This window comes from Eurytemora carolleeae, unplaced genomic scaffold (genome assembly GCF_000591075.1).
Source record: "Eurytemora carolleeae unplaced genomic scaffold, Eaff_2.0 scaffold106, whole genome shotgun sequence".
Lineage (NCBI taxonomy): Eukaryota > Metazoa > Arthropoda > Copepoda > Calanoida > Temoridae > Eurytemora > Eurytemora carolleeae.
In genome coordinates this window covers 42,158-55,907 of record NW_019396089.1, presented here as the reverse complement: position 1 = coordinate 55,907, position 13,750 = coordinate 42,158, and the positions used below count along the sequence as shown (strand labels likewise).

The 13,750-nt window shown below is 32.0% G+C and overlaps 1 protein-coding gene across 2 annotated transcripts in view; it reads right to left on the bottom strand.

Moving 5' to 3' along the window:
• Positions 1-470: 470 nt before the first annotated feature.
• LOC111718374 (myosin heavy chain, muscle) overlaps positions 471-13,750 on the bottom strand; it is a 30,649-nt gene continuing 17,369 nt past the window's right edge. For both annotated transcript variants that reach the window (XM_023493947.1, XM_023493948.1), the window contains exons 11-14: positions 10,998-11,175; positions 6,994-7,078; positions 4,796-4,856; positions 471-627 (exon numbers count right to left, since the gene is read on the bottom strand). In XM_023493947.1, coding sequence (XP_023349715.1) covers positions 570-627; positions 4,796-4,856; positions 6,994-7,078; positions 10,998-11,175 — 382 coding nt within the window. In that variant the 3' untranslated portion in view covers positions 471-569. The remainder of the gene's footprint in view (positions 628-4,795; positions 4,857-6,993; positions 7,079-10,997; positions 11,176-13,750) is intronic.

The following is a 13,750-nucleotide window of genomic DNA, read 5'->3' as shown; positions in this document are numbered from 1 at the left end:
TAAACTAGTCAATCCTTTCCCAGTCATTCAATACTCTTCAAAAGAGTAAGGTACGGTTTTCTAATTTTTCCTTTAAGTTTTATGTGTTCTGACAATATTCAATTTGAAAAATTCCATTTTACATAAAAAAGATTTTTATTTTTGTTCTCTTCTGTATTTATTATAGTTGCTGTGTTTGTATTTTTTATTTTTATTTTTTGCTTATATCTGTTATATTATAGGACTAACTCCTGATGATGCCAAAGTTTTTGGCGAAATATATTGAGAAGAAAATGATATAATTCTAGTGCTAGAGAGTAGGGTTGGGATTTGTTTAAAAACGATCTAAAGAATACTGAAACTACATTAAAATACTTTTGTACACTTTTGTATTAATCTTTTATGAAAAATAGAAGAAAAATAAATTCCGATGAAAATTTACACACCAGGCCCACTTTGCTTATCTTGTTCTATACTAGAAAACTAATTAATCAAAACTCATATATATGTATTTGTTCTTTGTACGAAATCCTTACAAACTATAACATTTTATCAATAAATTACAAAAACTTAAATTTGTTCATTTTTCTTTAGAATTCTGGAGGAAGAGATCCCTTTCTTCTGGATCTACATTGTACTAACATCTCTCTAATATTTATATATCAAATCTAAATATTATTTAAACCCTTAATATTAGTAGCATGTTGGATTCACTAGGTACACTTAGTAGTGTTGAATGAATGAATGTATAATATTCAGGTTTTATTTTTATAAAATAGATTATTGTCAATTGCTTCTTGTTAAAAGTGAAGTTGCGGATTTCTATTTTAGAAAAAATGAGAGAAATTATAAGAATGTATCACTTAAATAAGAAGAAATATTACGCTTATGATTGCAATCAGATAACGATTTGTCAATTCATTTGCATTGAATCAATTTCACAGATAAAAATTATAAAAGATATTAAGTGCTATTCAGGGTTACACACATAATGACAATACTTCAATGACGACCTGAAACCTTGCTTAACTACGGTGTTAGGCGATTTTATCAACACAATGAAGACGACTTTCGTTTTATATTTTGATTTATATCAAGCAAACATTTTATCATTTTCCAAATTTTAATTCGAAAAAAAGCTTTTTTTAACAATTAAAACTTAAATAACAAGTCGTCTTCATTTTATTTATATAATGGTATAGCCTTTTTATCGAACTTTATATGATTTTGCAAAGTAAGTAAAAAGTTTACAGCTGCAGGTTGAAAAAGACAGAACAAATTACGCAAATCTTTGCTGAAATCTTATTCTTTGTGGTCAACCCTGTAACCCTGTGTATCTTTTATCTTTAAGATTACGAAGTCGTCTTCAATTTTGTCAAACATTTCATTTTAGAAAACTATTTTCTAATTTAGGTAAGCAAAAAATTATGTCTGGAGAAAACCTAGTGAAGCAAAATAGGAGATTTAAAATTAATTACTAAACTTCTAATTTTCATTTCAGCAGTAAATGTTAAATCATTTGAAACCACGAAAAAAAATGTTCAAATTTGACGGGATTTTGTTCAGTTTAAGGTTAACAAAAAATGAATTATTATAAAGTTAGAATTTATTCGTTGTAAGTCTTGAGAATGTGATCAAGCATTGATCTCAATCATCTTATGCATTTAATCATTCCATTGAAGAATAACTTTTACTGAGGGATCAATCATTTATCCTCAAATTTTAAAGTTCCCGTATTTGATATCGAGATGAAACGTGTAAGAATAACGATACTCCACACAAAAGTTCAGACCTTAGTAGATATCTTCAAATATAATGTAAAAATCCATTAATGAATATTAATTAGCAGAATGAATTTGCATCAGGAAGTTTATATAAAGTTTTGGAAAGTAAAATTCATGGTTTAATGAAAGTCAACAACTTTAGAAAAACACTGTAAAAACTATATCTCTGATTTTCCCGACAAGTAAGACTAAACAAGGGACGGAATGCTAAAAAGTTCTTAGAGTAAAAAAATTGAGTTTTTTTTAAGAAGTTTGTCCCAAAGTTTAATGGTTCAAGTGCTGGGAAGGCAATTGTAATAATTGCTGTAAGAACGTCGTTAAAATGTAGTTAAATGAGTGCTAGGGCAAAACCACTACAGGTGGAAGCTAATCACTCCCTCCCCCAATCCCACATGCTGTTAGGGCTGAAAACACATTCATTTTTCAATATTTTGTTTATTTGATGTTGTTGAAGTAAATATTTAATAATAGCTTCAAAATCAACTCATTAATGGACAAAGGTCTGTGTACATTGCACAGTTGCAGTGTTTTATCAGTTAGAAATTAAACTTTGAGGCTTACAGTCGTCTTACTAGATAAAACAGCTTTATGTGTACCCCTGTATCTGTTATTAAAGGTATAGTATACAAAATAAGTTCTCGTAAAATCCCACCCTTAGAAATTCTCATGAAATCACAAATTAGAGCTTTGCAACCTAAACCCTGCAGAAAAATTCTAAAGCTGAGGTTGTTAAAAAAAAAGAATTTTAAACTGTGGAGCAATTTTCCAGCATTTAACATGGAATTTAGCTCATCAAGTCATGATTATGATTTATTTTCTTTTTCTGAAACGGATAAATTTTTTGTTTAACAATCTGGATCTAAAATATAATTTTGATCATGCATGCCAGAAACATGAAAAAAGTCGCAAAACTTGGTGAATTTTGTGCAAAAACTAAATTGAGTTTGGTTCAGCGTGTACAGTTTAAAGTTAGTCCAGTGTTGAGTAAAACCAGCTAGAACACTAGAAGTGGTATTATAGAATTTCAAAGGAAGCAGCTAACTAGGAACCGGTGTATTGGAACCCTTCGGTTTATCTTTTATTCTCATTTTGGCTTAACCCTTTCCATTTGGACTATTTTTTAATTTCATAGGGCCCAAACAGATTCAGTCTGCTTTCAGGACAGGGTCAACTTTGAACTGTCGTAACACCTTGAGCTTTGATTTTGCACTTGTGCTTTTCTGTAGCCCTTTACATGTACTTTTAGCACTATGAAGCACTAAATGTTAGCTTTATTGTTTGAGAAGTAAGTGACAAAATTATCTGTTTTTGCTCGAGAGCTCAAGACCTTTAAATCACAGTGAGGGGTGAAGGGTGGGGGTATTTGTGCATCGAGACTTGAGAGGGTATGAAGTAGTTCAATTAGAGCATCCATCCAAAATTGTTTCCGTTTCCGCCGGAAATTTGTTGGATTTTTTGTTATATTTTTCAACATCGGAAAAGGAATTTACAGAAAAATTCCGGCGGAAACTATCAAGTATGAGTAAAGTATTTGTATCCATGATCTGTGTCGTGTCCAACGGATGAAATATTTATCTTGCCTACATTTAATCAACAATATATTATTTCTTTGGATATTAAGTCTATGAATGGCCAGTGATTTAAAGGTTTCAAGCTCTCAAGCAAAAATCTATGAGAATTTTGTCTTTTCCTTCTTTAAAAGCAAAGCCAACAACAAGTGCTTTATACTGCTAAAATGTACATGTAAAGGGCTACAGAAAAAGCAAGTGCGTAGAGCGGTAAAATCAAAGCCAAAGGCTTTGCGACACTTTAAAGTCGACCCTGTCTTAAAAATTTATGGGACTTTTTTTTAAGCAGGCTGAATCTATGTTATATAAAGCTTGTAGTTAATTCTAAGGGTAAAACGATAAAAAAGTCCAAATGGGAAAAAGATTTGTCGTTTGACCCTAGGTCGTTTTACGCTTTGTCGTTTGACCCTGTGGCATTTGACCCTAGGTCGTTTGACCATATGTCGGTGAATCTATGTATACAATTATAACTTCTCCTATTGCAAAGAACTATTGAGAAGAACGCATATGTTTAGAATTTCTAGTAGGTAATCGGATAAATCTCATACTGAAGGAGCTAGGAAGTCACAAAGTCATACCAGTAATGTCATATTATTTGACCTTCTCCTTCTCTGCTTTTTATGCTAACTAATGTAACAGTGGGCGAGTTTTGTTGATCTTTTACGATCAGCAATTCAAGGATTTTTTGGATCGCTGAGATCATAGCTACCAAGGGGAATCATGCCCCCTTTCCCCCCCCCCCATCTTTAACCCTACGGTTGGACTTTAGAGTCCTATTTTGAATCCTAACGGATTTATTTGAGTTTGCATTTGGATTCTATAAATAACCCAAGCGACGCCGAATTTTCCGTTATCTTGAAGACCCAAGCGTTGGGGAGGGGGCGGAACAACCCCGTGGTAGCTAGGGTTAAATGCGATCCTAGGATGGAGCGAAATCGAAGGGGGACAGGCAGTTGTGATTCAGCTCCCTTGAATTAAGGTTCCCTTGAAGAATTCCCCTATTTGATGAAACTAATTTGATTAACAATATTTAATTTGTATAAGTGAGACGATGAAAATGCAAATGTAAAATGTCTCCTGTTTGATAGAACTGATTAGATTCATAACATTTAGTTTGTATTAGTATCGTTCGATTTAAAGTTTGTATCTTTTGTATATAAATATATTGTAAGAAAAACCGACTCGTCGAATATTTGAGAAACTCAGTGCATTGCTTTATTGATTTTTATTCATATACTATACTAATTCCGGCTTTTATTAAAAGGCATCTTTGCTTTACAAGAAAGGTTAAAAATAAAATAAATCTACAAACACCAACTTGCTCTTTAGTCTATATGATGTAAGAATATACTTTTTTATACTTCATCTAATAAAGAGTCTTTACTCCCCTCGACCAAGTTTTAGTGGGGATTGGGTGTTACGATCCCTCTTGAATATTTAGTTTTAAAAAGTTTTAATATATTCCTTCGTGATTTTTCTCTTTCAAGAGTTTCCATCAGATCTCCTTCAACTCTCTTCCACTTACCTAGAGTTATAGACAATTATCAGTAGAGATGGGCATTCTAGAGTTATAGACAGTTATCACTAGAGATGGGCATCCTAGAGTTATAGACAGTTATCAGTTGAGATGGACATCCTAGAGTTATAGACAGTTATCAATAGAGTTGGGCATCCTAGAGTTATAGACAATCATCTGTAGAGATGGACATCCTAGAGTTATAGACAATTATCAGTAGAGATGGACATCCTAGATTTATAGACAGTTATCAGTAGAGATGGGCATTCTAGAGTTATAGACATGTTATCAGTAGAGATGGGCATCCTAGAGTTATAGACAGTTATCAGCAGGGATGAGCATCCTAGAGTTATAGACATGTTATCGTAGAGATGGACATCCTAGAGTTGTAGACATGTTATCAGTAGAGATGAGCATCCTAGAGTTATAGACATGTTATCAGTAGAGATGGACATCCTAGTGTTATAGACGATTATCAGTAGAGATGGGCATCCTAGAGTTATAGACAGTTATCAGTAGAGATGGACATCCTAGAGTTATAGACATGTTATCAATAGAGATGGGCATCCTAGAGTTATAGACAGTTATCAGCAGAGATGAGCATCCTACAGTTATAGACATGTTATCGTAGAGATGGGCATCCTAGAGTTGTAGACATGTTATCAGTAGAGATGGGCATCCTAGAGTTATAGACATGTTATCAGTAGAGATGGACATCCTAGAGTTGTAGACATGTTATCAGTAGAGATGGGCATCCTAGAGTTATAGACAATTATCAGTAGAGATGGGCATCCTAGAGTTATAGACATGTTATCAGTAGAGATGGACATCCTAGAGTTGTAGACATGTTATCAGTAGAGATGGGCATCATAGAGTTATAGACAATTATCAGCAGAGATGGGCATCCTAGAGTTATAGACAGTTATCAGTAGAGATGGGCATCCTAGAGTTATAGACATGTTATCAGTAGAGATGGGCATTCTAGAGTTATAGACAATTATCAGTAGAGATAGACATCCTAGAGTTATAGACAATTATCAGTAGAGATGGACATCCTAGAGTTATAGACAATTATCAGTAGAGATGGGCATCCTAGAGTTATAGACATGTTATCAGTAGAGATGGACATCCTAGAGTTGTAGACATGTTATCAGTAGAGATGGGCATCCTAGAATTGTAGACATGTTATCAGTAGAGATGGGCATCCTAGAGTTATAGACAATTATCAGTAGAGATGGGCATCCTAGAGTTATAGACAGTTATCAGTAGAGATGGGCATCGTTTTTTGAACGAACGAACGAATTTTTCTTTTTAACTAAACCAATTAATTTTTGAAAAACGATAGTTTTTTTAATTTTATTTGATTTTATTAAACGAACAATTTTACTGAACGATCGTTTATGGAGACAACGAACGAAAAAGATGGAAAATTAACGCTATTTTTGAACACAAACGAAAATTCTTTTTAATGATTGAAAAAAACCGAACGAAACCGAACGATGAACAAACGAAATGAAAACATTCGAACGTGTCCATCTCTTCTTATAAGTCAACAAGATATTAGATAAAAACAGTAATCAGTCAACGAGCTATTAGATATAAACAGTAATCAGTCAACGAGCTATTAGATAAAAACAGTAATCAGTCAACGAGCTATTAGATCAAAACAGTTATCAGTCAAGGAGCTATTAGATCAAAACAGCTATCAGTCATAGAGCTATTAGTTATAGAGAGTTATAAGTCATAGAGCTATTAGATATGAACAGTTGTCAGTCATAGAGCTATTAGATATAACTAGTTATCAGTCATAGAGCTATTAGATATATATACAGTTATCAGTCATCGAACTATTAGATATAAACAGCTATCAGTCATAGAGCCAGAAGATATAGACAGTTATCAGTCATAGATCTAGTAGTTATAGACAAGTATCAGTCATAGAGTTATTAGATATAAACAGTTATCAGGCATAGAGCTAGTAGATATAGACAGTTTTTAGTCATAGAGCTAGTAGATATAAACATTTATAAGTCTTAAATCTTAAAGATACAAACCACTTATTTAAAGAGTGGAAAATATTTAGTCTAAAGAGCTCATGCTATTTTTTAAAATCATATTGAGTCCCTTTTAATAAACTTAAACTTACAAAGATTGAGTGCTGCTATTTCTTCAGCTTCTTCAATCTGTTTCTTATAGTTATTTATCTGCTGCTGCATCTTATTCACCAGTTCCTGGATATATATAAAACATTAAAGAGGACTGTTCAGTATTCCTGGAAATAGAAAAAACATTAGAGAGGACTGTTCAGTATTCCTGGAAATAGATAGAACATAGAGAGGACTGTTCAGTATTCTTGGAAAAAGATAAAACCTTAAAGAGGACTGTTCAGTATTCCTGGAAATAGATAGAACATTAGAGAGGACTGTTCAGTATTCTTGGAAATAGATAAAACCTCAAAGAGGGCTATTCAGTATTCCTGGAAATAGATAAAACATTAAAGAGGACTGTTCAGTATTCCTGAAAATAGATAATATTTAAAGAGACTGTTAAGTATTCCTGGAAATAGATAAAACTTTAAAGAGACTGTTCACTATTTCTGGAAATAGATAAAACACTATAGAGCCAAGCATTGATCTTAATCTTTTGTAGATCTACGGAATAAATTAAATTCCTCTTCATGATATCCTGAGATAATCTAATTCCCTGCAAGTATAACTTCCATTGAGGGGAGGACGCATGAAAGAATTTTCTATATTCAGTTATCAGTAAACACACCTGGCACACTACCAATAAATAAATAGTTTAATGTTTCAACTGACAGCTCAAAAATGACAAACAGTCGTTTTGCTAAAGTCTATCATACCAATTATCATGGGTCCTATTTGGCATTTATTTAATTTATCTTTCAAAACTGGGTTTATTCCTACCACTCTTAAAACTGCAAAAATCGTCCCAATCTTCAAGGCTGGGGAAACGGATAATTTTACAAANGCTTTGATATTTGTTGTGTACATGTCAGAAAATTACTTTAAACTCTAGTTATTCGAATTAGTGTATAAACTATTTTGCATATGATAAATTTGCACCCTGATCTCTAATCGTTCTCCTTAAGTCTATTTAATTGAAATATTTTGTTATTATTACTAAAGTTAGGTGGAAAAAATAATCAAAACACCCAAGAGCTATTTTCCACCTAATTGCTTTATACTTGTACTGTTAATATAATCATCAATTTGTAATTGTAAACTCTATCTGTATACAGATACATGTATTTTAGCAATAAACTTTATCTTATCTTATCTTATCTTATTAAAGTTTGACATTTGTATTATGTAAAATATTCAACATTGCTAAAAATAAGTTTTTAAACTCAAACTTCTGACTTCTTAAGGACGAAATGATATGCGTTTAAATATCTAAATCACATATTGCCGGAAATTTAAGAGATTATCGTTGAACGAAAGTTTTCTTTTTTATATTTTTCAGCACAAATATTGTTATTTACAAAACTGTCTAACCCCATTCATTAATCTGGGTTTCAAACTTTCATTACGTTACTCTGGCTTAAGTTTCCGGCTCCATTGAATCTAGAATGTACAATTTTAAATATTTAAAAAAATAAAAGTTATTCCTTGAAGTTTAAAAGCTGAAAATGATGAATAATGTGTCTGTTAAGCAGAATGATGTCAGATAATGAATTGAAGACGAAATATTCCCGCTGGAGTTTAAGAGTTCATTAAAGGAACTGTACGCGTAATTTCAAGTAACCCTCCATGTAAGACAATGTCAAATTTACAACAGCGGTATCCTTGAAACCTTGATCTGATTAAAAATGTGAAAAATAACATTTTTTTTAGACTCGAAAAGTGTTAAATTGTGATAATTTCCCCATTTTTTCTTACAGGGTGAATAGGAAATCGATCTATAATCCTTTTGATCTAAAGGCAATCTGATCTAAAAGAATCTGATCTAAGTGGACTTAGATCTAAAAAAAAAGTTAGACCAAATTCCAATTCTTTCGGGAAAGGAATTGAGTTTTTGCAACAAACTTACATTTTCTAACCCCCATATATTTGCAACCTGATGGTGTAAACCTTTTATATTTCAAAATTAGACTATTTGATCTACCAGAATTAATAGTTTGAAATATCAAAGGTCTAGAAAAACGGGTTGCTAAGTTATAGGTATTAGAAAATCTGAGTTTGTGGCAAAAACTCAATTCCTTTGTGGAATTTGATCTAAAATTTGGATTTTATATATTTTCAGCCAAAAATGTCATTTAAAAATGTTTATTTTTGAAAACAATATTTTAGATCCAATTCTACATATTACGGATAAAATTCCCAAATTTTGTGCAGAAATTAGATTGGAAGTACAGAATTAAAAATAGTAGAATTAGGTCTAAAAAATGTATAATCTGATCTAAAATATAAAGAATTCGATCTAAAAAATGTATAATCTGATCTAAAATATAAAGAATTCGATCTAAAAAATGTATAATTTGATCTAAAATATGAAGATCCTGAACCCATGAACCCAACTCTTTCACCATTAAGGTGTCAACCTTACACATTTCTTAACTTTTAAATCTAATATTTTTAATCAAATTATAAAATTTTAGATTAAAGTCTACATTTTTTAGATTAAAGTAAACACTTTTAAGGTCAAATTCCATATTTTAAGCAAATAATTTAAGGATTTGAAGCATAATGGTTAGCTGAAATATATATTTTTTGAAAAAAAAATTTTTAGATCACATTCAACATATTTTAGATCCAATTACACATATCTTAGATCAAAATCACAACTTTGGCAGAAGAAATATTTTGAAAATCTTCACTTGAGAAAAATATAAAAATGAACAGGGAGCTCAAATTTGAAAAAAAAATATTTTAGATCGGATTCTACATTTTTTAGATCGAATTCCAAAAAATTTCAGAAAAATGCGGACTTAGATCTAAAAAATATTTTAGATCAATTTCCACGTTATTTAGATTAAATTCTCATTAGATCAGATTACTCTTAGATGAAATTCCTTTAAGATCAAAAGGTTCATAGATTAGTTTCCCGAACAGGCTTGAAATTACGCTTACAGTCCCTTTTAATACTTGATACAATAAAGATGCTTCTTCACTATTTCTTATAAAAGGCAAAGTGGAAAAACTTTCTTAATATGGTTACGCGGATAAAAGATAAAATGGCAGATTAAATTTTGCATTCGCTATTTCTTTTCAATAGAATTACAGGATATTTTTATATCGTTTGTACTTTTTGTACATTTTCAAGATATATATTATTAAACAGGTACAATAGCAATATTCTTTGCTGAATTTCTCGTTAAATGGAGTATTCGCGAAAAATAAAAGGGGGCTTACGGCTTACGGCGAAAAATAATCGCTTTTGATCGCTTCTAATCTTACTTCTATTTGTTGCGTCTATAAGGAGAAAATTATTAAAAACGACTTATACTGAAAAACGTAGCATCCATACAAATTCAGAAAGTTGTAACATACGACTTGCATCGTAAAATAATCAATTTAATGTAAAACAAATCATTCAGATATTACAACCTAAGTCTTTTATTATCTTTCGACGCATTCATATATACTTAATATTTCATAATATTTGTTATTTGTTTTATATACAATGCACTAAAAACGACTTTTTTAAGCTAAGTGTCTCTCCCACGTGTTATCATTCAGAGCATCCAGAGCAGAGACATCTGGCGGCCAATTAATACGGCGTTTTTAGTTCATTTTATACAAACATTTTACCTACAAAAGATGAGACTTTAGAGACAACCTGAAATTCTGTACTTCTGGAGATTTAAAGACTTAATCTTAATTCGGGTTTACTAAAAGATTTGCAAAAAAAGCTAAATATTAGAAGATATACAGTCGTCGTCGTATGTATCAATACAATGGATCTAGGCAACCTAATGTTGTGCACCCTAGATATTTTAAACTATGAATTCTGTTAGAGCAAACAATCTTAATTTGAAATATCAAAGGTTTACAACAACAACACTTTCTTTAATTTTGAGAAAGATAATTATTCTAGATTGGTTTAAACTGTAAAAAGTTAAAAAGTTCCAGAAATTCTCAACCTTGATTTACAATTTAAAAAGAATATTTAAAAAATTGTTCCAACCTGTATTTTCTCTGAATTCTTCCTGCTGTGTTGAATCTTGATCTCAAGTGTATTGGAGTCCCTCTCCACCTTCCTCTGATTCTTCACCAGGTTGTTGTTCTTCCTTCTCTCCGACTCCAGGCTCTCCTCCAGATCTTGGATTGTCGTCTTCAATCTCCGGGTACTCTTCTCACCCCATCTACAAATTGTCATTCAACATATTTGCTAGATGTCCGGTTAAAGTTAAAAAAAATACTGTGAAAAATAGAAAAAATACAAACTTTTTCGAAAAATTTCTTATTTCTTCCTGAAATTGAATTTTGCAAAGCTAAAACTATGCGAAATTTAGTGGGAAAAAGTAAAATATGCAACAATTTCACGAATATTTTGAAATTTTGACCAAAATTTTCGTATTTTTTATTTATAATTTTCCATATCATTAACAAAATCTGCTGGAAAAATGGTAAAATATTTAGCATAGCCGCGTCAGTTATTCCTTACTACTCCCTGGAACAAACAAATAGCAGAACACCCAAACCAAATTAATTTTTATATTTACAAAAACAAAAATGGTGGCATGGAAAGCAACCCTTATATGGACTGAAATCATAAGTAAGATAATTTGTCTGTTGTTTTAATTAGTTTTTCATGATTTTGCAAAAAATTGTTTTCACTTTGCATTCGTACTTCTGCAATTGTCACGAAAAAAAAATTCAATAGAATTTTCATTTACAGAGCAGGATGTTCAATTCACAACGATACCTTAAAAACTTTATCTCAGCCAAAAAAAAGAAAAATCGTAATTTTTCAATTTTGAAAAGTGTGAAAATAAGAAAAAAGTTTGTATTTGAAGGGACTGTAAACGTAGCAAATCTTCTATTTAAAAAACTATATAGAATTAGAATTAGAATTATAATTAGAAAGATATCTTCGTTTTTCTTTCTTAAAAAAATCCTTACAATCTCCTTAATTGTCTCTGGGCAAAAAGCTTTGGTTCTAAGGAGGGCGTTTCCTGCCCCCCCCCCCCCCCAAAAAAAAAAGCCTAGGAGTAAAGGTTTGGATTTCCATGACGTTTAGATTTCGAGGCTAGCTAATTAAAAAATTATACTTTTTTAACAATGGTAAAAACAAGTTGGAAAAGTTAAAAAAAATATATTAATTTTTCAAGAGTTTTTCAAAATCATTAATTAATTGTTTTTTTTAAATGTACAAAAAAACCTAATAATTACTGTTTCTCGAAAGAAATTTCAAGTTTTTATTATGCTTAAGGAGACACTCTTTATGAGAGAATCATGTTAACCCTGTTTAGCGTTTATAAAACAAGATTGCAAAAACTTTGAAGTATATCATTTTCTGGGTCTGAAGGAATAAAATATAGCGAAGTTTGGTTAGATGTTTTCCAATTTAAAATATTCAACATAAATGCATTTAGTGTCGAGGGTAGGATCTCCTTAATACATTAACAGATCAGGTAGATAAATGCAGGGTTGACGCGGACCGGGGGTCTGGCAAGTTTATACGTGCAGCAACTGTTATGTAAAATAGCACAATGTGCCTAAAGAACGAAAATATTTGTATTTCTATAACTACTGAGACTAAGTTCAAGGCATTATCCCTCCCCTGAACCACTTGACACACTGTAAAAAATATAATATACCCAAAATCTAAACCAAGATTGATTCATTAACTCGAAATATGCAGCTACATGCAGCTACATGCAGCTACATGCAGCTACATGCGTAAGATGGAAATCTTAGATGTTTTCTATGATAACTCAATTAATTGAAGTGTTATTGAGAAGAAAAAAAGTGTTTTAAATTTCTGATTAAGAAACCGGATATATTTGCATTTCTCATATATATGCGTAAAAGAAAATCAGAGAAGCTACAAGATAACAAAATTGTACCAGTGAAGTTGCAAAGTTGTACCGGTGATGTTGCAAAGTTGTACCGATGATGATGGAAAGTTGTACCAGTTATGTCCCAAATTTGTACCGGTGATATTGCAAAGTTGTACCGGTGATGTCGCACAGTTGTACTGGTGATGTCGCAAAGTTGTACCGGTGATGTTGCAAAGTTGTACCGTTGATGTCGCAAATTTGTACCGGTGATGTCGCAAAGTTGTACTGGTGATGTCGCAAAGTTGTACCGGTGATGTTGCAAAGTTGTACCGGTGATGTTGCAAAGTTGTACCGGTGATGTTGCAAAGTTGTACTGGTGATGTTGTAAAGTTGTACCGATGATGTTGCAAAGTTGTACTAGTGACAGCGCAAAGTTGTACCGGTGATGTTGCAAAGTTGTATCGGTGATGTTGCAAAGTTGTACTGATGATGTTGCAAAGTTGTACCGATGCTGTTGCAAAGTTGTACTAGTGACAGCGCAAAGTTGTACTGGTGATGTCGCAAAGTTGTACTGCTATGTTGCAAAGTTGTACTGGTGATGTTGCAAAGTTGTATCGGTGATGTCGCAAAGTTGTACTGGTGATGTCGCAAAGTTGTATCGGTGATGTTGCAAAGTTGTACCAGTGATGTTGCAAAGTTGTATTGGTGATGTTGCAAAGTTGTACCGGTTTTGTCCTAAAGTTGTACCGGTGATATTGCAAAGTTGTACCAGTGATGTTGCAAAGTTGTACCGGTGATGTCGCAAAGTTGTATCGGTGATGTCGCAAATTTGTACCGGAGATGTCGCAAAATTGTACCTGTGATGTGGCAAAGTTGTACTGATGATGTTGCAAAGTTGTACCGGTGATGTCGCAAAGTTGTACCCTCTCCACCT